Source organism: Nyctereutes procyonoides, unplaced genomic scaffold, assembly GCF_905146905.1.
Source record: "Nyctereutes procyonoides isolate TBG_1078 unplaced genomic scaffold, NYPRO_anot_genome, whole genome shotgun sequence".
NCBI classification, from domain to species: domain Eukaryota; kingdom Metazoa; phylum Chordata; class Mammalia; order Carnivora; family Canidae; genus Nyctereutes; species Nyctereutes procyonoides.
In genome coordinates, this window is record NW_026575044.1 from 42,859,975 (window position 1) to 42,887,689 (window position 27,715).

The window sequence follows — 27,715 nt, forward strand, 5'->3', positions numbered from 1 at the left end:
TCCTCTTCTTTTTTTTTAAGGGAATTTTTTTAAAATTTTTATTTATGATAGTCACAGAGAGAGAGAGAGAGAGGCAGAGACACAGGCAGAGGGAGAAGCAGGCTCCATGCACCGGGAGCCCGATGTGGGATTCGATCCCAGGTCTCCAGGATCGCGCCCTGGGCCAAAGGCAGGCACCAAACCACTGCGCCACCCAAGGATCCCTTTTCCTCTTCTTTTAAACCAATATATAGCCTGTTATACAAGTCATTATGTGATGATAACCTATTAAATTAAGTAAAACAATTTTGGAGCTTTTAACCATATATATATATGTATATGTATATATATGTATATGTATATATATATAACCATATATATATATATATATATATATATATAACCATATATATATATATATATATATCTTCCTTCAGGAGGATTTCACTATGGTGGCGCAGAAACATCCTTGCAACTAACTTTTCTACCGGCCCTGATGCTGAAACAGGTTTCCTTCTGCTCTTAAAGTGACTGGAACAGGATAGTGCTCCTTGGTGTCTCTGCACCTGGCCCTGATGAGTGATATGTACTCCTGTCATTTAGTGGATTCCACTTAGACATACTTGGTCAGTACATGGGATTGGCCAAAGAACAGCTGCTGCCTGTTCATATCATTTGTTAGACCTCAGGGACTCCCAAGCCCTGAGGGTGCTTAGTGGAAAGTTGGAAGGAACTTAACCCTCTTTGGAAAGGGCTCTAAGGGAGCCAGCCCCAGGCACATATGCCCTTGAATAACATGGCAAAGGACCTAACAGCTACAAGAGGAGGCAGCACGACTGTAGAAAGCCTTGTCACAAGCTTGTTCCCATAATTTACCTCCTTCTATTTAGGAAGGTCATCCTTAATTATTTCTTTCATACTGGTACTCGGTGTCAGGCCCAGAAAGCTACAGTTGAGTAACAAAAAGACATAAAATGCCAGCGAAGTAACCACTGACAACCTTGGTTTGCGCTGTGGGTCCCGTGCTCATTGAGGGGAAGACTGCTTATGGAAGATTGTATGCTCTATATCAGTGTTACAAAGTAAATCAGAGCTTCATTTAATTATTATTCTTTAAAAGGCAGCATACCCAGGAAGGAACACTAATCCCACATAGAAGTTTACTCCCAGAGGTGGGTTTACCTGGAGGCCATTGAAGCTTCAGGGTCTCTCACCGTCATGGGTCTCCTCAAGGCTCACTGCCTAATTTATAATATTAACATTATTTTTAGTAAAGAGTGCCCCCAAATTGTATGAGTTTCATGCCCCACAAAACTGGATCTGACCTTGCTTACCACCATAGCAAATTTTCAGTTACTGCGAGATGACTGTCTAAATGCAAGCCTTATTCAGGGGCAAATCTTGCTCTCTGAAGTACAGTTAACTATTTTCTTAGTGGTCCATGGTTCTTTTGTTTTCATATTTGCTTTACATTTGGCCTGCAACACAGCAGGATTTTCTGAGAAATGCTCTGATCTATCTCTACGGGGAGAATTTTATAAAGAATGGAGTCGTCTTCTCCAAGCACTAGAGGATGCGCAGGATGAGTTGAGAAGACTTGTTCCAGCAAATGAACAACTTCCCAATTGTTCCTGAGACAAATCTTGTGTCTGTGTCTTCATTTTTGTTTAAAATGAAGACATGAAGTTCAATGTTAGGGAAAAAAATATTTCAAAGCCAGATGTGAAAGATTTGGGGAGTTAGTCATACTACTTCTCAGCTCCACTAGTGAGGAAAACTGAAAATTGACAGTATTTCTATTTTACAATTTAACTAGAACTCAAAGAGTTGACAATTCAGGCATCTCATATTTTTGTGGGGAATTTTTCTATGTTTTGCTTTTTTTCAATCACTCCTTTTCCAGCCAACACGACATGATGTAGGAGTTTCATCTCTGACAGAGTCTGAGCTCTGCTTCTGTGAAAACATATCACTCTTGCCCAATAACACTATCAGTGATACACAGCATGGTTGTATTCTAGCAGCGATGTATTTAGCAGAATAAACAAATACTTAAGAAATTAGTATTTACTGCCCAGAAATTGCTTTGTATCCTTTTGAAAGCCACCTTTAACTATAATTTTTAAAAAGCAGGGGAAAAAAAGAATATTGTGTAATAAATATTTTATGAGTAGTACATTTTAATTCATAAGAGAAGAGGAATTTCTTGCTGATCAAATAATATTTCTTAGAGCTTAAAATTCTTGCTGATCAAATAATATTTCTTAGAGCTTAAAATTTGTTATTCTTCACACATTGCAATTGGAAAGTTTAGATTTCTTTTTGAGGTCGGAAGTAATGTTTTTTAAGAGAGAATGTCCCTTTGATAGGCCAAACTATACAACTCCATAGTCACAGAGAAAGGTGGGGTCAAGATTAATTGATTCCTAGCTTCATGTAGTATACCTTTATACGTTAAAGCTTGTAAATTAATTTAAAAAAAAAACTTCATTTTCATTGAAATATGTTCCTTGTCAGACACCTCTACTAGCCAGGTGTCTGCTCAACAGAGATAATGGACCAGAAAGGAAGAGTCAGGCCCTCTGCAGGTTGCAATGACATTCTGTGTGGCATTTATACTGCAACACGGGGTGCATTTACCAACACTCCCGAGTATAAGAAAACAGCATGCAAAATACCTGTGTCAGGGAATTAAACAGAAAACATCTTTGTAGGTTGGTTCTACCATTTTCATACTTCTGCTGTCTGTGGCAGGTATCATGACATATGAACAGAAAGTTTGAAGTTTAGGGACCATGATGTCATTGACAATTGCAATAGGATATACGATGGAAAGAGATAACGGGTGCTTATTCTTTATGGAAAGAAAATTTCTTAAGACTTCCTATTGAGTAATATATTCCATCCAGTTCCCTCTTTTGCTTGGCTTTAGAAAACAGGTTGAGACCCAACTCATGTGAGTAGTAGAGATAAAGCCCTCTGGGTTTTAATTATTTTTTAAAAAGAGTTTTGCTTCTGGTCACAAAGTAATACCTATACTATATGGGAGCAAATTTTTATTTAAATTTTATAGCCCACAGCAGTCATAAGCCATGTATTTTCTTTGTATGTAAATATGCTGACTACACTTTAATATTTTAAAGTAAGATAAAGATGCCTTTTATAACAGGATTATGAAATATTATATAATATCTCATAACATATGCAAGAAACTGTTCTTTCTTCTCATTCATAAAATATTCATCCTTGTATCTTTTCTTCACTATTTAAAAAATCTATACAAACTTATAGGTGCTTATATTGACTCTTGCATATTCATAATACCAAATATTTTCACTAGAGGTAAAATTATTTTGTATAATAGATTCTATGAGTAGTTTCCATAAAGATAACATACCAGGTGAGACGAGGTTCTGGCCAGCCAGATACAGAGCAATGTAATTTTACATTTTCTTTCTCCCAAACAGTGTGGGAACGAGGTTTAATGACAAATTCAGGAGCATGGAGAAGATGATCTTCATTCAACTTTCTATGAAATGCCTCAGTTTCTTCTAACTACAAAAAAAAAAAATCAAAATTCTATGAAATCAAAGTACTCCATGCTACTAAAATAACAAAAACCCAAATTATCATTTTTCCACTTGGAGGCTTACTTTTCTATTTAGACCAAATACCTTCTCTCTCTTTGCACCACCTTTTTAAAAAAAAAAAAAAAATATATATATATATATATATATATATATATATTTATTTATTTATTTATTTACTTATTTATTTTAGTGAGAGAGAGAAGGAGAGCAAGCAAGCAGAGGGGAGGGGTACTGGGGGAGGAAGGGGGACAAGCAGACTCAGTGTGTAGCATAGAACCCCACGTGGGGCTTGACTCGGGACTCTTCCCGGGTTCAATCTCACCACCCTGAGATCATGACCTGAGCCAAAAATTAAGAGTCAGCCGCTTAAGCAGCTGTGCCACCCAGGCACCCCTCCTTCCCCCTTTTAAAAAGATACATTCCATTTTTTATGTTCTAAACCTCAGCAACATATTTTACTTTCCCTAAGGCGGATTTCTTATGGTTCTTTAGAATAATTTCTGTAGAACCTAAAATTCCATGGAATTTAAAACTACTGGGACAGCCCGGGTGGCTCAGCGGTTTAGCGCCGCCTTCAGTCCAGGGCTTGATCCTGGAGACCTGGGATCGAGTCCCATGTCAGGCTCCCTGCATGGAGCCTGCTTCTCCCTCTGCCTGTGTCTCTGTCTCTCTCTCTGTGTGTGTCTCTCATGAATAAATAAAATCTTTAAAAAATAAATAAATAAAAAATAAAACTACTACCTCTTTCTTTGACTCATACATTTTGATGTTTTCCTCCTTGTTTTCTTTAGTTTTGTTTCTCTGTAAGACTACATATTTTCTTCATTCAAAACAAATAAATCTATAGGTACACACACAATGTCATATACATTTTTGCTTTTGTAAATTATATTAAATTGTCTGTTCTTACTGTTTTTGTCAGCGACAAGTGCTCTGCCTTTTCTCGAATTGCTACCTTCCTTGACTTCTTCTCAAAAGCTTCCTCCTGGTGAAGAGTGGATGCAGATTGTTTGGATACCGCGGACTGTTTGGATACTGCAGACTGTTTGGATACAGTGGACTGTTTGGATACCGTGGACTGTTTGGACACTGCAGACTGTTTGGATACTGCAGACTGTTTGGATACTGCAGACTGTTTGGATGCCATGATTCCTTCTTCACTAGCAAGAAGATTTCTCTGGGCTATATAAGCAGCAGCTTCTTTAATTCTTTCTTCTTCCGTATCTGTAAGTCCACTGACATGCACTTGGCTAAAATATAAGAGCAAAACATGGATACTGTGGATGGCAGTGATAGGATTGCCTGATTTAGCTAAGTTTAAAGTATCAGAATTTAGACATTGTGTACTGTACCCAAAGAAAACCTGACAGAGAAAAACCTAATAAATCAGGAGTTAAAGCTTCCAATTCAGAAGTGATCATCACTTTAACCCGTAATGGTCACAGCAATAATAATTCCTACCATCACTGTGGTGTCGCCAAGTGCTGTTTACATACATTATCTCATTTTATGCCCACAACAATCCTATGTGGTAAACTCTATCATTTGTTTTTTAGACATACAGTAACAAGGCTCAGAGAGATTAGATAACTGCTTAAGGTCATTTCATTGGTTTCTTTAGGGTATTTAAATAGGATTGAGTCTACAATAAAAGATTAACTTAAGATTTTCCTTCCAGAAAAAATGATATTGTAAGATGATATATTGTTTGTGTGCCTGTGATCCTGATATGGAACTACATACTTGATCTAAATTCAAAGGAAAATAAACAGGGAAGGTTCCAAAGGTTCCCATTAAATCTTAATTTGGTGTCTCAAACAGGTTTCAAGATTCCTCTAGATATTATAATAACTCAAAAAAAGTTTACATTTTTAAAAAAAGAACATACACAAATATTTACCTTATAAATACAGAAATTTGGCATTATGGACTTGTGATTTCATGATTATTTTGTTTGAAGTTTGCCTCAAGATAAATAGTAATCTTTTTTACATTAAAAAATATCAAATAAGCAGGCATTCAAATTAGGATGCCATTCTTTTACTTAGTCTATGTTATCTAAGATTTTTTTCTTCATAATGAATAATAATTAAAACCACATTGGCAACCACAATGGCTTCTTTCTGCCTAAACATAACATCTGAATTTTTTCATTCATCCAATATTTTATGGTTTTTAACCTTTCTATTCTAGTGACTATATATAGAGTCCAATCACTAGCATCCAATGCTCTCATCCTAATTTCAATCAGTTACATCACTAGAACTAAGTTCTTGATCATTCTTTTTTGTCATGTAGCCATCCTGGTGATGGCAGATTTTCACAATGAACAAGTCTCCCTAAGTGCTGAGTTCCAAGGTTCCTTACATCTTTCTCAATCAGTATAGTTAAGTGCTCAATAAATATCAGCTGCAATTATTATTATTACCTGACATTTACTCTTCATTTTCAAATATTTAAAGCCAGGAACAGAATGCATACATACCGTCCTGAGAAAATGGGCACCATATAGTCACTTGGCAAATTTTCCTTCTCCTCCCCAGAGAGAAGGCTCTTCTTGGCTCTCTTTGCTTGGGGGCTTAACTTGGATGAATAATCTTCTAACATCAGACTGGAATCTGTAAGTCTGAAACAAAACCCCTAATATTAGGAAATAAGCAAAAATAGCATTGAAAATATTCAAAACTGCTTATGCACAGAAGTTTTAACTTGGGGGAGGTTTCACAGAATCCTGGATTTCTGTTGTTATAATATCTTTCGTCTTTAGAACTTAAGTGAAATGAGAAAGACTTCATACAATGCACTCTATGTAGACACAAGAGAAAATTAGGTCTATTGTAATTTCACAGCTTTGTTATCTACCACCCCCAAAGTTTCAAGAGAAAACAGTAATGTTTTGTAATAGTTCCAAATACCCTTTCCTGTTAAATTAATGTTCAAAACTTAGGAAGTCTATAAATGTGGTTTTATCCAAATCTTTTCAGGAGACTGATAAAATATAAATTGTTCTGGATAGGGAGCCCTTCTCCCTTTCCCACCAAACCATTCTGAACCCCAAGGTTCAAACTTTGAGACCTTTATGTAGTATAGACAGACTCCTCTCTTAGAAGAAACACTGAGTTCTTCAAACAAGAGTTAATACATTTTATGTGAACACATAGTGTTTAGTAATTCAGAGAATTACAGGGATGTGATAAAGAACCCTTTGGTCAGTTCTGTTGTACCAAAAATCCGCCCATACATATTTGTGCAAATGTGCATTTGGAGGTAGATAGTGTGCTAAATAAATTTAAAAATGTATTAGCATGGCAGGAAACTTGAGTATATGTATTGCACCTAGGGCAAAGCATTGATAAATCCAAAAGTGCAATCTTAATCTGTGTGGTTCTTGAATGAAATGAAATGCATTTTCATTCAAATATATACAAGTGGCCATGAATTTCAGGAGCTCATGGACTCTCAAATTAATCTGTGGACTCTGGGACACCTGGGTGGCTCAGCAGTTAAGCGTCTGCCTTCAGCTCAGGGTGTGATCCTGGAGTCACAGAATTGAGTCCCACACTGGGCTTCCTGCATGGAGCCTGCTTCTCCCTCTGCCTGTGTCTGCCTCTCTTTCTCTCTGTCTCTCATGAATAAATAAAATCTTTAAAAAAAATAATCTGTGGACTCATATTAAAAGCCCCTGACTACTTTGTAATGAAAGATGTTGACAATAGGGAAGTCTACCAGAATTCTGTACTATCATTATAATTTGAAATAATTCTAAAATAAAACAGTATTAAAAAGTCCCCTTGTCTCGAGAAAATTTGGGAAGAAAGTGAAGCATGTGTATGATGTGTCATGAGAAGAGCAAACAGCTGAAACAGAAACACCTTCCAAACCATCCAAACCTCATCCTTTTTCTATCTTTGAGAGGCATTAGGAAAAGCGAAGAGATGACCTAAATCAAAAGCAGAAGACAGGGCAAATATACACATAATGCAAAACGAACACATAACAATGCAAGTATATCTATCCTCTGCTAAACAAGTAGCACAGAACTGTAGGGCTTCTAGAAAGTATAGGAGAGTGCAGTGGCTCTTGGCCGGGTGGCGGTGGTGGGGAGGGTAGAAGGTGGGCTACTGCCTTTGATCCCCCAGAATAAAGTGACAAACTTCTTCCTCTCCCACTAACTAGCTCCTTCCCTGTGGTGAATATCTCAGTCCTAGTTTATGATCAGCACTAAAATTAAAGGTTAGAACCTTGAATTCACGGTTGAGGATTGGTTGCCAATTGGAAGGCTGAGTGAAATTTGTTCCTGGCTGCATGTTCTAGGCAGCAGCAAAATGACTGCATCCTATACTCCCAGCAGATGACAAAGTACAGGCTGTGCTAATACAGGTCTAAGTTTAAAGTGGTATTTTCCTTCTCCTCTTTAATTCATTACCATGCAAAATAAAATCAATTTTGGAGTTTAAGAGTTTCCTTCTTTCTATTTATAAAACACTTGCATTTTTTCATTTTGTTCTCATTTTTCTGTTCTTTGCTCTTTTTCTTTACGTTAATTCTGTGCCTATAGTCATTTACATGAGCTCATATTTTCAACATCTATTTACATGGAAACAGCTATGATTTGTCATTCTTTGTGTTGTGTTGTTGTTCCTTTTTTCTGCCATTTTTCCTATTAAGATAAATCTTTAAAATGATGCACTTATTATATAGAATGTGCCAGAATGTGATTACTCCATCCTCATAGGTAAATCACAGAACCTGGTTTTTAATATTGAACTTTATGGTAAAGATTCATGGCACTATTATCAGTTTCCATTTCATATGATATTTGGAACAAAGAATTTCACAAAAAGCATTATGATATTTTATATTATATAGTATTATTTTAAAAATCCAAAGTATTTACAAAAAAAAAAAAAAACCTTTGTTATGTTCTCTAAAGTTTCTTCAAGCTTTTGAATACTAATAATAAAAAAAAAAAAGCAGGGCACCTGGGTAGCAGAGTCTATTAAGTGTTGACTCTTAGTTTCAGCTCGGGCTGTGATGGTTGTAAGATAGGGCCCACATCAAGCTCTGAGCTCCATGAGTGCTCAGCAGGGAGTCTGCTTGGGATTCTCTCCCTTTCCCTCTCCTTCTCCTGTTCCTGCTCTCTCTCTCTCAATCTCTCAAATAAATAAATAAACTTTAAAAAAAAAGAGCATGTAAGGGATGAAATGTAAAAATAGTAGGTCAACAGACTATTTAGCAATAACTCCTTATTGAAAATAGCAAACAAAACTAAGTCAGAGAAACAAAGTTTTAAGGAACTATGTAATAATCAGTGTAACTAATTATTTGAAGAAAAAACATCAAAAGTCTATTTTGTTATGATCCATGAACAATGAAGTTTAACATCTTATTCTATTGAATTCTAAAGTTGAATATTGTTTTTAGAGGAGAATGTTCTAAGAATATATAAAATTTAAATTCCTTTGAATTTAAATCAAAAGGTGAAATAAAAAGCAAAACAAGTCAGTCAGAGAAAGACATATGATTTCACTCATATGTGGAATTCAAGAAACAAAACAGATGAACATAAGGGAAGGGAAGGAAAAATAAAATATGATAAAAACAGAGAGGGAGATAAACCACAAGAGACTCTTAACTCCAGGAAACAAACTGAGGGTTGCTGGAGGCAGGGGTGGAAGATGGTGAATAGGGTAACTGGGTGATGGGCATTAAGAAAAGCATTTGATGGAATGAGCCCTGGGTATTATATGCAACTAATGAATCACTAACTTCTACCCCTGAAACTAATAATACAATATATGTTAACTAAATTGAATTTAAATAAAAAAACTTTTTTAAAGGTGAAATAGGAGCACTTGGGTGGCTCAGTCAGTTAAGTGCCTTTGGCTCAGGTCATGATTCCAGTGTCCTGGGATCAAGGCCCCTCATCGGGCTCCCTGCTCAGCAGCTTTTCCCTCTCCTTCCGTGCCCCACGCCACCCACTTGCACTCAGTCAAATAAATAAATAAATAAATAAATAAATAAATAAAATCTTAAAAAAATTAAAAGGTGAAATAAGGTTTTGCTAACCTCTTGAGTTTTAAGTTATATCTAAATTTTGAAAATAATCCTCTATCTCATAAGTCAGTTTCTGAGTAGACACTAAACTTGATATGCATGGATCTATTTGGCTCTTTTAACTATTAAAACTACAATTAATGTTCTTTGTGTACTGAGCTTAAATCTTGAAGCTTTCTTGAAGCTTTCTGAATTTTAGTTTATGAAGGCAATGAAATTAAGCAATAGTTAAGGATTGATGTGTGTGCACACATGCACTTGCACATATGTAACTGTGTCTATGTACAAAGTTTTGCCCTCTGCTACTAACTGGGGTATGTCCTTTGCCGAAATTTATGCCTAAATTTAACAGAATTTAAAGAACTGTCATAGTGTGTATGGCATCATCATATTTACAGTCAGCAACATCAAAGAGATGGAATGTAGCCAAGGTACAGAGAGCTGTCTTTGGAAATATTCCAGGAACTCAGAAACAGGCTTACACCTTCATCCAATTCAAATACTGAAGAACAACAACAAAAGATAACCTTCTGTTCTTTAAATGTAATAATTATACCGGACAGGAAAATAAAGAACAAAATCACTTATAAAATCCCAGAACTGAAGAGATCTCAAGGATATTTACAACAAGCTCCTTGTTTTATAGATTTAGAGGACATAGAGTACCTTTGTAACCGGCCCATTTTTCACACAGCAAGTTTGTAGCTGAAGTAGGAGTAATACCCTTTAGGTCAATGTTCTTACCACTCTACCAGTGGTCTCTGACTTTTGTGATTGAATATTCCCAATCCAAAAATATTGAGTGTATCTACCTATATTTGTTTATTTATAAGTTATACACATATACTGCTATATAAATAGTTATACTTTATGAAACATTCAATCAATAGAAACATTTAAAGACCAAATTAGATTTTTTTTTTAAAAAAAGTAGTGCTAATATTTCCATGGTTTGCCTTTGTGAACACACCACTCTGGAGACCATAATACCAAATCACACTGCCCATAATGACTTCCACAGTGATTTGCTATTCCTGAATTTACTCACAAGTTATGAAATTATCACAGTTCAGGAGAAAATACAGCATTAAAAAACTTGTTAAATTTTACATGAAATAAAATGCTAGCTCCTTAAAGTTATGTTTGTAACCATCATATAATTTGGGAGGAACTGTCCTAGTTCCCCAAGATGAGAAACTTTATTCATACTTACATTAAGTAGGGATCTGCTTATTACTTTCTGAAAATGTGATAACCTATTGGCATGTTTTAGAAAAATGATGGGCTGTAGGCACTGCTCCCAAACCCAGCATCACCCAGCCCTATATGCTCAGGTTATAGTACATTATTGCTCTTTCTATCTTTCTCACTGCCTATGACCATTCATAGAGAGAGATAGTCTCAGTTATCTTTGTATCTGCACTGTGTCCAGTGACTGATGGTGTTCAATAAATGTTTATTGAATGAATGAAATTGAAATCATTCATCCTCCTGTCATCATATCCTAACTCAGTGATTCTCAATCTTGGCTTCACACCAGAATCTGCTGAGTAGTTATTAAAAATGACCAATGTAGAGGTGGGACTTCTAGTATGATGGAATGAATACTTCAGCAGTTACTCTCCCCAAAAACAAATGAAAAAGCTGGATACAAGTGTCAAAACCAACCCATTCAGGGCCCTGAAAATCAACCAAAGGTATACACTACATTGAGAAGTAGTATTCATAAAAAAGCCATTGAACTTTAGATATGAACAATGGAAGTTTATAAGTCACTCTGCCTAGCCTTCTCCCCTCCTCCTCCCCCAGCTCAGTTTATACGGTGTTTCCATCAAAGTAAAAAAAAAGCTTGACAATCAGAATGTTCATTACCAGAGGGGGTTGACTTGATTTGGAGCAGAACATGATAAAACTTCATATCTAGCAGCATTGTGAGAAACACTAGCAATCTAGTGGAAAGCAAACAAGGGAAGACCAGCAATTGAGTTAGCTGAAGGTTCCAATCATGGTTGGGAAAATCAGCAGACTGGTAGATCAGTCAGCAATTTAATAGAAAGATCTGGGAAATAAGACCACCACAGGAGGCTTCAAAAGTTCACCATGTGCTGCATAGGAAAAACTGGAGAGGACTCAAATTATCCACATATCACTGGCTGACTAATCCTATGTTCATGTGTAGAGAACAGACAAGAGACTCTAGAAGTAAGCAAAGCCAGGATGTATATATTTAAAAGTTACCTGAACTTTAAATATCCTCCCCAACATACATACAGATCTACTGCCAGAGAGTGAAAGTTTTTGTTTGAGCACAATATCTGACCATTCATTTACTGGTCATTAACCTATGCAAACACAATGTGATCCCTATGAATTCAGACTCAAAAATGAGAACAATAATTTAAAAAGCAAGTTGAGTAGAGACATCAATAGTCACATAGTTTATACACACAGTTTATACACACACAGTAAAGTGCATTTAAACAAGATATTAAAACCAAAACACAATGACAACACATTAGGGGAAAACACAGAATCCAGAATTGCTACAATATATTATCTAATGTGTCCAATTTTTAACAATACAAAAATTATGAGACATTCCAGGAAATAGAAAAATGTAATCCACACCAACAGAAAAAGCAATAGATAAAAACTTTTTCTGGGTGCAGATGCTGGATTTAATGGACTTCAAAGCAGCTATTATAAATATGTTCAAAGACTAATAAAGGAAACCATGTTTAAAGAATTGAAAAAAAGAATTATGACAATGACTCAAAAAAAGAATGTCAACAAAGAGACAGAAATTACAAAATGGGGGGTGGGGCACCTGGGTGGCTCAGTCATTTAAGTGTCGAACTCTTGATTTTGGCTCAGGTCACGATCTCAGGGTTATGAGACTGAGCCCCATGTTGGGTTCCACACTCAGCAGGGGAGTCTGCTTAAGATTCTTTTTCTCTGTCCCTCCCCCCACTCTCTCTTTCTCACCCTCTCTCTTATATAAATAAATAAATCTTTAAAAAAGAAATTATAAAATAGGATCAAAGGAACATTGTGGGGTTTGAAAATATAATAACTTAAATGAAAAATTTATTAAATGGACTCAACAGCAGATTTTAGATAGAATAAAGAATCAGTGAACTTGGAATTAAAAATTACCCAATCTAGGGGGATCCCTGGGTGGCGCAGCAGTTTGGTGCCTGCCTTTGGCCCAGGGCGTGATCCTGGAGACCCGGGATCGAATCCCACGTCCGGCTCCCTGCATGGAGCCTGCTTCTCCCTCTGCCTGTGTCTCTGCCTCTCTCTCTCTCTCTGTGACTATCATAAATAAATAAATAAATAAATAAATAAATAAATAAATAAATAATAAATAAAAAATAAAAATTACCTAATCTAAAAAACAGAAAGATAAAAGAATAAAGAAAACTTTAAAAACCTTTAGAGATCTTTGGGACAATATTAAAAATACCAACATATGAGTAGCAGTAATATTGAAAAGAGGATAGAGAAAAGATAGGAAAATATATTTAAAGAAATAATGGCCTAAATTTCCCCAAATTTGATGAAAACTATTACTCTATGGATCAAAGATGTTCAACAAACCCAAGACACACACAAAGAGATAAACACCTCAATAAATCAAAATCAAACTGTTGAAAACCAAAGCCAGAGAGAAATCTTGAAAGTAGCAAAAGTAAGTTGAAAATAGAGCTACCCTACAACCCAGCAATTACACTACTAGGGATTTACCTCAAAGATACAAATGTAGTGATCCAAAGAGGCACCTGCACCCCAATGTTTTTAGAAGCAATGTCCATGATAACCAAAATATGGAAAGAGCCCAGATGTCTACTGATAGATGAATGGAAAAAGAAGGTGTGATATAATTACATACAATGGAATACTACTCAGCTATCAAAAAATGGAGTCTTGCCATTTGCAATAACATGGATGGAACTAGGGGGTATTATGCTAAGTGGAATAAGTCAATCAGAGAAAGACAATTATCATATGACCTCACTCATATATAGAATTTAAGAAACAAAACAGAGGATCATAAGGGAAGAGAGGAAAAAATAAAACAAGACAAAATCAGAGAAGGAGATAAACCATAAGAGACTCTTAATCATAGGAAACAAACTGAGGATTGCTGGAGGGGAGGCATAATGCCTTCTTGGTGTATCCATGTTATAAATGGCAAGATCTTACCTTTTCTTTCACTGAATAATATTCTAATACATACATATAATTCCTATATATAGAAAATGGAATATACATATAATGGAATGAAGTATATATCTATATATATACACACACACGTATATATATATATATATATATATATTCATGACATGATCTTTATCCATTCATTTATCAGTGGACACTTTGGTTGCTTCCACATCTTGGCTATTGTAAATAATAGGGGTGCATATGTCTTTTTGAACTGGTGTTTTCATTTTACTTGGGTTAAATACCCAATAGTGGAATTACTAGATCCTATGACATTTCTATTTTTTATTTTTTGAGGCATCTCAATACTGTTTTCCACTGTGGCTCCACCAATTTACATTCCCACCAACAATGTACAAAGATTCTCTACATCCTTGTCAAAGACACAGAGGGACGCCTGGCTGGCTCATTTGGTAAAGCATGTAACTCTTGATTTGGGGATTGTGAGTTCAAACTCCACATTGGTTGTAGAGATTCTTAAAAATACTATCTTTAAAAAAAAATTCAAAGACATACATGTGCTAAAGTAACAGAAAGAAAAAGTTATACCATGCAAATGATAGCCACAGGAGTCAGAGTGGCTATACTAATATTTAAAAAAATACACTGTAGGGACATGTGGGTGGCTCAGTGATGAAGTGTGTGCCTTCACTCAGGGTGTGATCCTGGGATGCTAGGATCAAGTCCCGAGTCCCCCCATTGGGCTCCCTACAGGGAGCTTGCTTTTCCTTCTGCCTATGTCTCTGCGTCTCTCTGTGTGTCTCACATGAATAAATAAATAAAATCTTCAAAAAATATACACTTTAAACCAAAATATTGCTAGGGACAGAGAGACACTTTTCATAATGATAAGAGGGTCAATTCCTCAGAAAAATATGACAATTACAAATTTATATGAACCTACTAATGGAGTCCTAAAATATGTGAAGCAAAAAGTGACATAACTGAATGAAAAACTAGAAAATTGAAAAGGACTAGAGACTTCAATACTCCACTCTCAATAGAACTAGACAAAAATCAACAAGGAGGCAAGTGTCTTAAATAACACTATGAATCAATCTGACCTGACTGACCTTTCTAGAATACTTTACCCAATGGCAACAAAGTACATATTCTTTTCAACACTCTCCAGGACAGTTCATATGCTACCTCACAAAACAATATCAATCAATTTAAATGGATTTAAATCATCCTAATAGGGGCAGCCAGGGAGGCTCAGCGGTTTAGCGCCACCTTCAGCCCAGGGCGTGATGCTGGAGACCTGGGATCGAGCCCCACGTTGGGCTCCCTGCATGGAGCCTGCTTCTCCCTCTGCCTGTGTCTCTGTCTCTCTTTCCCTCTGCCTGTGTCTCTGCCTCTCTTTCCCTCTGTGTGTGTCTCTCATGAATAAATAAATAAAATCTAAAATAAAAAAACCATACTAAATATATTCTCTGGCAACAGAAGAACTAAATAAGAAACTATAGCAGAAAGAATTTAGGAAATCCTCAAGTATCAGGAGACTAACAACATATTTCTAAATAACACATTGGTGAGAAAAGAAATCACAATGGAATTAGAAGATATTATGAATTGCAAGAAATAAAAAAACACAACATCTCAAAATATATGGGATACAGCTAGAGTAGTATTTAGAGGAAAGTTTATAGTTTTAAGTATCTTAGAAAAGAAAAACAGTGTCAAATTAATAACTTAAGCTTCTACAGTAAGAAATTAGAAAAAAGATTAAACATGAAACAAAGAGAAGGGAGATATAATAAAGACTAGAGAAGAAATCAATGAAACAAAAAAAGAGCAATAACATAAAATCAGTGAAACAAAGGTTGGTTCATTGAAAAGATGAAGAAAATTGACAAACTTTTCACTAGACTAACCATGAAAAAAGAGATAAGACACAAATTATCAAAGTCAAGAATGAAAGAGAAACATCACTATTTACAAAAATTAAGAGACTCACAAAAAATATGGTAGATACATTTATACCAAGAAATTCAGTAACTTAAATGAAATGGAAAAATTTCTATAAAGACTCAAGTTACCAAAACTAGTTTGAGAAGAAATTAAAACTCTGAACAGACCAATAACAAATCAAAAAGTTGAATTAGTAATTTAAAATATTTGCACAATTAAAAGCCCAAGCCCAAATGGCTTCACTGATGAATTCCATCAAACATTTAAAGAACTAAAACCAACTGCTTTCTAATTTCTTCCAAAACAGAGAAGGGAAGACTTCCCAACTTATTCTATAAGGCCAGTATCACCTGATATCAAAGCCAAACAAAACAAAACAAAACAAAAAAGGCCAAAGACATTAATAAAAGAAAACCACAGACCAATATCCCTCATGAACATAGATGCAGAAATCCTTCACACAGTATTAGCAAACTGAATCTAGCAACATTTAAAATATAAAACTAAGTGGAGTTTATCCCAGGAATCCAAGGTTGATTTATCATTTGAAAATCAATTAGTGTAATATACCGTATTAATAGAATAAAGAACAAAAATCACATTATCATTTCCATACATGATAGTATTTGACAAAATTCAGCATTTCTTCATGTTAAAAACTCAACAAAACAGGAAGAGAAGGGAACCTCCTCAATCTGATAAAGGCCATCTATGAAAAATCCATAGCTAATATCAGGTTTAATAGTAAAAAATAAATGCTCTCCTCCTGAGATTGGGAATAAGGGTATGATATTTGTTCTTGCCACTTCTACTCAACACTGTATTAGAGTTTCTGGGGCAATCAGTTTTTAAAAAAAGAAAACAAAACTGGAAGGAAGAAGTCTACCTTTAGTTGTTGATGATATAATCTGGTATATAGAAAACCCTAAGAAATACTAGTACTAATATAATAAATTAGTTCAGCAAGGTTACAGGATACAAAATCAAAACACATATATCAATTATACTTCTATATACTAACAACAAACAATGCAAAAGTACAATTAAGACAACAACTGCATTTATAATAGTACCAAAAATATAAAATATTTAGGAATAACTGACAAAGAAGTATAAAACTTATATTTGAAAATGACAAAACATTATTATGATAATGGTGAAAAGATATCTGAGTAAATAATATTCCGTGTTCATGGACTAAAAGACTTGACATTGTTAAGATGGCACATTTTTCAATATTGTGCTACAGTTTCAATATGATTCTTACCAAAATCCCAGTAGATGTTTTTCTTTGTAGAAATTGGCAAGGTGATCTTAAAATTTACACAAAAATATGAAGGAACACATAGACAAAAATTTTTTGTAAAAGAAGAACTAAGTTTGAAGACTTCTATTCCCCAATTTCAAAACTTTTTCTAAGCAACAGTAATTAAATCCCAGTGACACCAGTGTAAGGACAGGCATATAAATCAATGGAACAGAATTGAGAGAAACAAACCTATTTATGATCAATTAATTATTGATAAAGGTGCTGAGGAATTAAAGGAGGAAAGAAAGTCTTTTCAACAAATGGTGTTGGAACAATTGTACATCCATAGGTGAAAGCATGAATTTAGAACTTTACTCAATAACACACACATAATTTAATTTAAAAATGGATCAAATTTCTATATGTAAAAGCTAAAATTATAAAACTCTTAGAAGATAAGAGAAACCCTTTATGATATTAAGTTAGCCAAAGAGTTCTTAGATATAACACCAAAGAAAAAATTGATGAACTGAATTTCATCAAAATTAAAAAGTTCTGGCCTTTGAAAGACACTGTCAAGCAAATGAAAAGAATGATAAAAAATACTTGCAAATACATATCTTTTTTTTAAAAGGCTTTTTTTTTTTTTTTTTTTTTTTTTTACTTATTCATCATAGACATAGAGAGAGAGGCAGAGACACAGGCAGAGGGAGAAGCAGGCTCCATGCTGGGAGCCTGACGCAGGACCGATCTCGGGACTCCAGGATCGTGCCCTGGGCCAAAGGCAGGCGCCAAACCGCTGAGCCACCCAGGGATCCTCTGCAAATACATATCTAATAAAGGACTTGTATATAAAATATTTAAATGACTGTTAATAAGCAGAAAAAATCCAACTAAATATAAGCAAAAAATTTGAACAGGTATTTCACCTGTTCAAATAATGAGCATATAAAAGATGGTCAATATCATTAGTCATTAAGTGCAAATTAAAATCATAATGAGACCCTACTACATATTCAGAAGAATGACTATAATACATAAGACAGAAAATAACTAATGCAGATAAAATGGAATCCTCATACATTGCTTTGGGAGTGTAAAACAGTAACGACACTTTGGAAAAATAGTTGAAGAGTTTCTCATAAGGTAAAATATAAGCTTAGCATACAATCCAGCTGATATTTTAGAAAGTGCAGGAGAAAAGTTAACTGAAAAATAGCCTTTCAGACTGTTACGTTAGAGTATCACTGAAATTTTCACAGGTTTCTACTTTAACTCTCTTTAACCATTTGATTTATTCAACAGATTCTAGAAAGAGATCTATTCGGATTCCACTGTCTGCAAAATACTGTGTCTGACTAAGGTGGGAGGGAGATACGAAGATAAATTATAGACTTTGCTTTCTGAGAACTTTACAATTAAATAGGGGAATAAATGCTACCAGGCCTGACATGTTGTGTAATGTCAACCAAGGAAGAAAGCACAGGACAGAAGAAAGGCAGGCAGATAAGCAGAAAGACTAGTGCAAACAAAAGTTGAATTCACAGGCTTGAGAGAAAATTTCTGTCTGAGGTTATCAGGGAATCCTTTGTGGAAGAGCTGGACATTGAAAGATGGGTAGGTCATCCCAGGATGACAGTGGTAGGTGCAAAAGCTTAAAATAAAAATTCCATTTTTTTGCTGACTTACATATGTGTTGCCATTAGACTTTACTGAATGGTTACAAAAGAGCTGAACTCATTTTTATTATTACAACAGTTTTCCTTTAAAACTGCATCTTCAGGGCACCCAGGTAGCTCAGTGGTTGAGTCTTTGCCTTAGGCTCAGGTTGTGACCCTGGGATCCTAGGATAAGGTCCCGCATTGGGCTCCCCATGGGGAGCCTGCTTCTCCCTTGCCTATGCCTGCCTCTCTCTGTGTCTCTCATGAATAAATAAATAAAATCTTTTAAAAATAAAATAAATAGGGCAGCCCGGGTGGCTCAGCAGTTTAGCGTTGCCTTCAGCCCAGGGTTTGATCCTGGAGACCCGGGATCAAGTCCCACAGTAGGCTCCCTACATGGAGCCTGCTTCTCCCTCTGCCTGTGTCTCTGCCTCTCTCTCTCTCTCCTTTCTGTGTTTCTCATGAATAAATAAATAAAAGATTTTATAAATAAATAAATAAATCGGCATCTTTATATGTATTTACAACCTAGTACTGTTACATATAAACAAAATGCCCAGCTATGTACCAGAAGAAAGGAAAGAACAGTGATTTTAGTGAACTATGGGTCAGCTTCTAGAAAACCATCCTTTTTGTCTGTCTTTGCTCATCTAGTCAACCATTCCTGGGGCTTCTCGCATCTGAAGCTCCATCTCTTTCATCTTAAGGACCCCTTGGAGGGTCAGAAACAAGCTTGAAGTTTGCAGTCCTTTTTTCATTTCTACTTTTCCATCAGCCACATTTCTCCTTGCAAAACTTGAAAGACAATACTTTCTTTGGGGTTTTATGAAAAGGTTGTTTCGGATCTACTTTTGATTTAGAGCAGCTTTGTTCTATGATCCTCCTTTGATATGGGTATCATGTCATGCTCAACACTTTCTACTGACCTTTCAGTTCTCTTTTCCCAATCTCAACATTTATGAAGGTTTCAGGAAAACATGAAAGTTTTCCTGAACATAAGTAAGAGGCTCTGAGTCCTTCCTTTTTTGCTAATATACTTTGCAGAAAAAGCTTCTTATAAGATATAAACATGGATTTAGTTTGATCAACATCACTCTTGAAATTTACTGACATAGTGTCAGTAATAATGTCATAGTAGTGTCATAATAAATGATCATCCTTGGGTTTTTGGTTTGTTTCTTTTTGCATTATTTGCCTTACACTTATCCTTTTTCCTCCTCTCCATTTCACTCTCAGCCATAGAAATATCTCATTTTTAGTTTATTTTTTTAAATTTTTATTTTAAAAAAACTCTATCCCTGGTCCTGAACCCCATCCCAGGGCCCGGGATCACAACCTGAGCCAAAGGCAGATAGGTGTTCAACCACTGAGCCACCCAGGTGCCCCTCATTTTTAGTTTCTAAAAAATCTTTAGTTACTTAGATAGGAATATAACCACAATCTTTTCTTCCATTTATTGCTTTATTTTTCCCACAATTTAAATTTCTACCAGTAAGGAACATTTTATCTTCTTCTTAGTAACTTTCCACAGCTAACATATAGCCATGATCCACAAGCAAATACCATGGAGGTCTGAACCACTTCTCGTCCTGAATGTAGACAGTCACGTGTTCTAGTAAAGGCAGGTGAGTAAACCACTGAGAGATTTAAATCTTTTGTGGTTCTTATGTACATATACCCTTCAGTTTTTATCCATTTCTATTTTAGAAATTAATCTAGATTATGGCCTATTTTTAAGCAGAAGTGAAATGGATTACTCCTTATTTCCTTGAAATTATATTCTGCAGGCATATAATTTCTGCAGGAAATTATATTCTTCTGACTGAAGACAGTGTCAGGAGATGCCTTATAAACTAAATCTGTGAACTAAAAATTGTCCAGGGATTTTAAAAGTTAGTCTTATTAACTTGTTTACAAGGCAGCCCAGAAACTCATATCACACCCTACTTTGAGGATGGTCACTGTGGTGGCATGGAAGTTACCTTCCTCACTTGAGGTGCTCCTGCTTTCTTTTGCTTCATCTAGAAAAGCTGCTGTGGAAAAGGTCAAGCCTTTTGCAACAACTCCCATGGCCTTCCAGAGTTCAGAGACCTCTGTGGGAAAGCTCAGTTACACCCCATGGCCCAGCCAGCCAGAGCTAACATTTCACATTGGAGCCTAGGAGTTACCACTTTGCCCTTCTTCCACTATTGGCTGACCCCTTCTGTTCCTACTCTATTAAAGGATATGCCTTTCTTCTCACAGGGTGGTTCACCTGTCTGTGGAAGATCTGAAGGTATCTTGTATCATCTAAACTTGAATTTAACCTGCAAAAGAGCCCAGCAAATAATATTTTTGGGTAATAGAGTAAAGCATAGGTAGCAGAAAATGAACCACATGTTTCCTAGCCTTGGTGTAAGTATCTGTGAAAGGAAGGGCTAGAGTTAGATGAGCTTTTAGTCTCTTCCTGCTTTGCCATTTCACAGTACCACATATCTACAAACTGCTGATCACATGAAGCTGGTATTATTCAAGAGTGATACTCCTAGCTCTCTCTGTGCAAACAAACTACATGTTTATAGCAGTGAGAGGAGGGACAGGAGATGGACACATGGTGAGAGTTACTCTCTCTCTCCTTGGACTTAGGGTATGTCTTTGGGATTCAGAACATAATTGCCTTTTAAATAAGCAGTTGGTAATAAACTTGCCTATTTCTGCAGGATGAAAATAAGTAACTGGCTTTTCTGCTTTCATTAGATTTTCTTCTCACCTTCTCTGATTATATGGGAAATAATGTTACTCATCATTTTCTGGATACTTAAATTCTCAAAGACAAATCCCAGAGCTGTATTGATTTTTGCAACCCAGAAACTGTGGTGCTTTTCCCTTATATATAATAATTAAACTTTTATTTAGAGAAGAGGCTATAAGACTATTTCTAGGGGAGAAAAGATAAGAATACACAACCTGGATATATCAGTAGTTTTCTAAGCAAACTTCATTTCCTATAACAGTCTATGGTTCAGTAGTTTTTTGTAATTCAGATTCAGCTACTTGAAATCTACAAGTGGACTCAAATCCCCATACAACCATGTTTATTTCAGGTGTTTTTCTTATTAAGTACCATGAAAAGCACTAACAGTGGGACAAGCTACTTTGTTAGATCTTGGGGAATGGAGAATAAGCACATGGTTTTACAACCATCACATTACCTAAAGAGAATCTCAGAAAATAAACCATATACAGAAAATCTGCATGGATCTTTTCACAGCCTCAAAACTATGGGCTGTGGAAGCTGAAAAGCCCTACGAAAAAATCTGGTAGAATTAAGAATTAGTAGTAATTAACAGATCCAGAAATATGCTCACCATATCCTTTCTGCCTGCCCATCTGCTCCTGCCTGGTCTATAGCATTAGCTTCCTACCTGGGTAACCTGCTTCTGCTTGTGCACCGGTCTGTTCTCCACACAGCAGCCACAGTGATCCTATTACAAATTACATCAGCTCATGTCATTTCTCTGCTCAAAACTTTGTCACAACTTCCTCTCTGGAACTCAGAATAAAAAATTCTTACAATGGCCCACAAGCCCCTATATGGTTAGCCTTGCCCTATCATTACTTTTCTGATATCTTCACCTACTCTTTCCCTCACTCCTCCATTCCCTCAGTGGCTTTGATGCTGTTCCTTGCTAAAAGGCCTTGCAGTGGCTATTCCTGATGCCCTGGTGCACTATTCCCCCAGATAACTCCCTCTGTTACTTCATGTCTTAGCTCAGATAACACCTTCTTAAAGAGGCCTGACTACCCTATTTAAAATTCCGACTTGCCCTCCTGCTCCACATACCTGATCCCTCTTAGCCTACTCTATTTTTTTATTGCTTCCATAACTTCTATTACATTCCAGCATGACTATATTGTCTATGGCCTGTCTCTCTATGCTAGAATATGTATTCCATGAAGGCAGGAAATCTTTGTCAGTTTTGTTCAGTGATTTATCCCAAGCACCTAGAGCAGTGCTTAGCACACAGGAAGCACCCCGTAAATATTTATTGAATGAATGAACAATATCTAAATCTCAATGACTGTTCTCCATACCTTATGTCATTCATTTTTTTTAAGATTTTATTTGTTTATTCATGAGAGACACACAGAAAGAGGCAGAGACATAGGCAGAGAGAGGCGCAGGTTCCCTGCAGGGAGCCTGATATGACTCGATCCCAGGATCCCAGGACCTGAGCCAAAGGCAGACACTTAACCACTGAGCCACTCATGCATCCCATTATGTCATTATTTCTTTTAGACTTCGAAACACGAGGGATGAACATTTTTCCCATTTCACAGATGAAGAAACTGAAAGGTGAACTAGTTTCTGAAGTCACAAGCCTAACTGTAGGAAGCACAGGGCTCTTTGACCCCAAAGACTATCCACTTTGCATTGTAACATCTGGAAATGAGTATGTAGAAAATGGATACTAGTCTGATACCAGCAGTTGAGGTTAAGACACAAAAATGTCCACAAGGTAGTAGATTTCTTTGGTAACATCTTTTGAAACCACACCAGCGTGGGAAATGGAGCAAGTTTTCAGGTCCCCCTCAGTCCCTGCTGTAATCAGACCTGCCAATAAAAGACAAGGGTTTCTGTGTTTAGTGGTCTTTATTTTTAGCACTGGTATCTTGTGTCTGAATTGGAATTGTTTTGAGCATTAGTGTGCTCTTTGCAAACTATAATAGTTTGAAAAGAGGTTATCATCCGGGTAACAGCCGAGGGGAGTCGATCAATGTGACATGAGTGTAGGTGAGGGCACAATTTAATGGTAGGCAAAGTGCCTCGGGCAAGTCACTCATACCTCAGATTTCTCATCCCCACTCTGGTGACTTCTACAGTCCCTTGTGAGTCACTGTGTCTAAGTGACAAGTTAAACGTCTGTGAGGTTCTAGGTTTAGCATTCATGAATGCTCCTAGGATCCATTGTTCCCTACTCTGACTTTTAGTTATTTTGGTGCTCAATGGCTTTTCCAGAAGGAGGGCAAATAAAATGAAATATAATGAAAAACTATATATTGATGCTTTAAGAAAAATCTGGTGGCCATGAGGTCAAGGGGAGTTGGCCAATTATAACTGTCACTGGTTACCCACGAAAAGGATGGGGGGTTTGGGGGTTCAAATCATTTTACCACTTCTTAGTGCAAGGAAGAAAAGTTATTCAATCAATTTGCTCTCCAATTTTCTCATTTTTAAAATGGAGTTAATTTCTACTTCTCAGGGTTATTATAAAGATACAGTGGTAAGGAGGATGCTGTGCTGACCTGCATCATATGTGTTGAATTTCAATCTGTTTAGAATCAAGCAATTAAATATCCACCATTACCATAGAGGGTTGAGGGACAACTCTAAATCCTTCCATAATCCAAGAACTATGCTGTGATGTCTCTGCTTTTTTGAAAGTTATTCATTCCTCTAACAAAATATTTCATTTATTACTTCCATCTTACGGTATGAACCAGTTTACTCAAAAGAAAGGAAGGAACCATGACTCCCATAATAAACACTGCCTTATTTCATCCTAATTTATATGATATTGGCATTAAGAAGGGGATCCTCGGGCCATATACTGGGTTGTCTGATGTTTAGCACAGTGATTCTGATGTTTGTTGAGTCACAGGGTTCTCTGAGAATCTGGTGAAAGCTATAGTCTTTCTCAGCAAAAATTCTCAGCCAGGCCTAATTTTGTACATAATTTCAGATCACCTAAAACTCTCCATTCACAGATAGAGGTTAAGAATCCTTGCCTACTGGTAGTTATGAGTACCATTTCTTTTTTAATCCCTGATAGTATCTGTGGATTACTAGCATAAAACAATAATCTTGTGCCATTTTGTCTTCCTGAATTACTTTAATTTAGGGGGGTTTTTTTCACTGTGACTAAGAATAAAAGCATTTATAATAAGCCTTCCAGGATTTATTTTATAACCCTTGGCTCAGAATTCAATTGGTAACTGATCTGTGCTTATAACCACATTGGCCTGAACGGCCCATTGTTCTTCAGACTTACTGAGGTCAGCCAAGTCCTAAGCACATATAAATCTCCATAGTTTCCACTTTACCACTGGACATCTAACTACAAAGCAGAGGCTAAAAATAGATCAAGCCCAGTGTTTACATACATTCCACAGAATTGCATTTCTAAACATAGGAGTTTTAATCAACAGTTTTCACAGTCCAAGAGAGTTATTTTATTTAGCAGGGAAAAGTTATTCCATTTTGAGAGAGTAAAACTACAACCTAAAGGAATTATGAAGATTTTGAAATGTTCAAAGAACATTAGCTGCACCTGTTAGCTCTAGGTCTAAAAAAAGAAAAGCTAAAATAACCTCAGGATTAGGTCAGCTTTCTTTTCCTTTACATTTACAATTTACATTTATGTTCTTTTCCTTTCCTTCACAAAGGAAAAAATATTGGTGTTTTCTTCCCTCTCTTATTTCTAGGTCAACACTTCTAGGTCAACATGTTTCTACCAAGAAGTTTGAGTTGTTCCAACCTTAAGCCATTAATGAATAGCTACCTACACACATACATAAATATAGACACCAAAGGAAAGAATATGATGTTGAGTATAGAAAAATGATTACAAAAAAAAAAAGAAAAATTATTACAGTTCCATTCTCTATAGAAACTTTACTATGTGAAGCTTTTTAAAGCTGAAATAGCTAAGTCTTCCAAAGATAACACAGAGCAAGTGTTTTCTGAATAAAATATTAAAATGCTCAAAGGTTTAATTACTAATGTTTAATATATATTTCCAATTATAAATAAATCTGGATATTATACATGTGGTTAAAAGGAGATTTTGTTTAACCTTAAAATAATTTAACATAAAATTTAGCAATAGAGTTGAAGAAGTAAAGATCTCTTTAAAATACAAATTCATAAAACTCTATAGATCTTATGGCATTGGAGAAATGAAATAAGTACATAAGCAGTTACATTAACAACATCTTCTATAGACTCAGCACAGACAGTCCATGAAAATGGATATTTAAAATGTAATCCTCCTCTATTAAAAGACAGCTGCTTTCCCAAATGAGATTCTTAATGTTCTACGGAACAAAATGATGCTGTCACACACACATGGTGTTAATTCCTCCCAAATTTTCCTTTGGAAGACAGTTCATTTAAAGCAAGTGCTAAAAGAAATGAATTCACCTTAGCGACAATATTTCCATATTTACAGCCAACACAAAGTCCTTCTGAACATCCCATGAAAATGAGATTGCAAAATGATCCTGTTCCCTTTTAAATGGAATTTCATAACATTGCCATTACACATTCCAGGTAAACCCAAGCAGACTCTGGCTCTGTTACTGAACAGAGCAGATGCTCCCAAGAGGTCCCTGTCGGTGCCCAAGAAATAATAGCCATAGATCAGGTGCTGCTTAAACCCAAAAGGGATTTAGGAATTTCTGCCTTCAGAAACTATCCTCACTTCTATTCATACAAACCACTATACTATTTCCTCAATAACTTCTTTAACTCCCAGAAATAAACACTTTTCTAGTTGTCCTAACAGATATTTTGTGGACTTAAATTCTGTAAGACTTAAAATTATATTATGTTTATAACTGGAAAAAAATGCAATCTATGCCAAATGCTTTGGAGAGGCAGACTGGAGGCAGCAAGTGGTTATTTATCACATATTCCAGAAATGTTTACATTTTCAAGTTCAGTAATTCCTTCTGTGGACTATAAATAGATTTTTAATAAAATCACATAAATCTCGCAAGTGTTTTTTAATCCCCATGAAACATTTCACTCTGGATATCAAGAAAATAAAAACTGGCTTGGGCTGAGACAGTAAGCATACGCCCAGCATTCATCGGGCTGGAACAACAGACAGAAGCCAACTGCAAAGTTCACAGGAAACATGTCTCCCAGGGACACTGCTGCTAAAAAGGGTTGTGCTAACCTCCATCTTTGAATGACTACAGACTCTCTGAGAAATGTTCTTCTCTAATATCAAAGATTATCAGTCAGTTTGCTATTTGAAACTTTATCAGTCAGAATGAGACACTGTACTCTTGCTTGGATGACCCCAGTTGCTGTTGACACAGAGAAGCAACTTCAGTTCCCAACCCAGGTGCTGAGCTCCACATAAAGGGTTTTTGGATACAACCATCCTCATTCATCTCAACTTCACTGCTTCCAATAGAAACGGGCCCCTGGGTTTGCTTTGCAGACCAGACCTGCATGTAAACTCCACTCATCCTAGAATCCTATAGTAACTCTCTTTTCCTTTGCTGTGTGGTCTCCCTCATTGCAATAGGTTGATAAATCTACTTTTATCAGAATACAGGGTTGTTCCTGATAATCTTAGGCTGACTAACATAGGAGTCTGGTTTTATAAAATGCTCTAGCTAAAGAAAATATGTGCTGCCTGCCTGAACAATACTCAGAATTCTAATATTGGCTCTCAGATATCAAAAAAGTAGAACACATCTCTGCTGTAGTTTGGGTGCCTGTGACCTGTGAATTTTAAATTCTATACTGGCTTCTCAACTAAGTAGAAACATTTTGAGGGCCAGGAAACCTGCTGTGAGCATTGATATTTTCTGGCTCTGCTGCTACTGAATGTTGAAATCAATCTGTGGCAAAATTTCTCAGCTTCTAGCAATATCACAGTTGGCAATGCAGGCGAGACACACCAGTGTGATTATGAAGCTTTGTGAAACTCAAAAGGTAAAAGGAAACAGGTAGACAGAAATCCCAGGTCTCTCCAAAACATGGCCTCGCTCAACACCAGATTTTTTTTTCAAAGATTTTATTTATTTATTTATTTATTTATTTATTTATTTATTTATTTATTTATTTATTTATATGAAAGGGCGTGGGGAGCGGTGGGGGGGTGGGTATGGAGGAAGAGGGACAAGCAGACTCCCAGCTGAGCACCGAGCCCTATGCAGGGCTTGATCTCAGGACCCTGAGATCATGACCTGAGCTGAAAACCAAGAATCAGACCCAGCCACCCAGGCGCCCCGCTCCACACTTGATATAAATGTAGGGATGC

General features: G+C 36.2%; 1 protein-coding gene across 3 annotated transcripts in view; it reads right to left on the reverse strand.

Moving 5' to 3' along the window:
- MYOM1 (myomesin 1) overlaps positions 1–27,715 on the reverse strand; it is a 132,734-nt gene that overhangs the window by 100,736 nt on the left and 4,283 nt on the right. For all 3 annotated transcript variants that reach the window (XM_055324291.1, XM_055324292.1, XM_055324290.1), the window contains exons 3-5: positions 6,055–6,195; positions 4,480–4,819; positions 3,377–3,534 (exon numbers count right to left, since the gene is read on the reverse strand). In XM_055324291.1, coding sequence (XP_055180266.1) covers positions 3,377–3,534; positions 4,480–4,819; positions 6,055–6,195 — 639 coding nt within the window. The remainder of the gene's footprint in view (positions 1–3,376; positions 3,535–4,479; positions 4,820–6,054; positions 6,196–27,715) is intronic.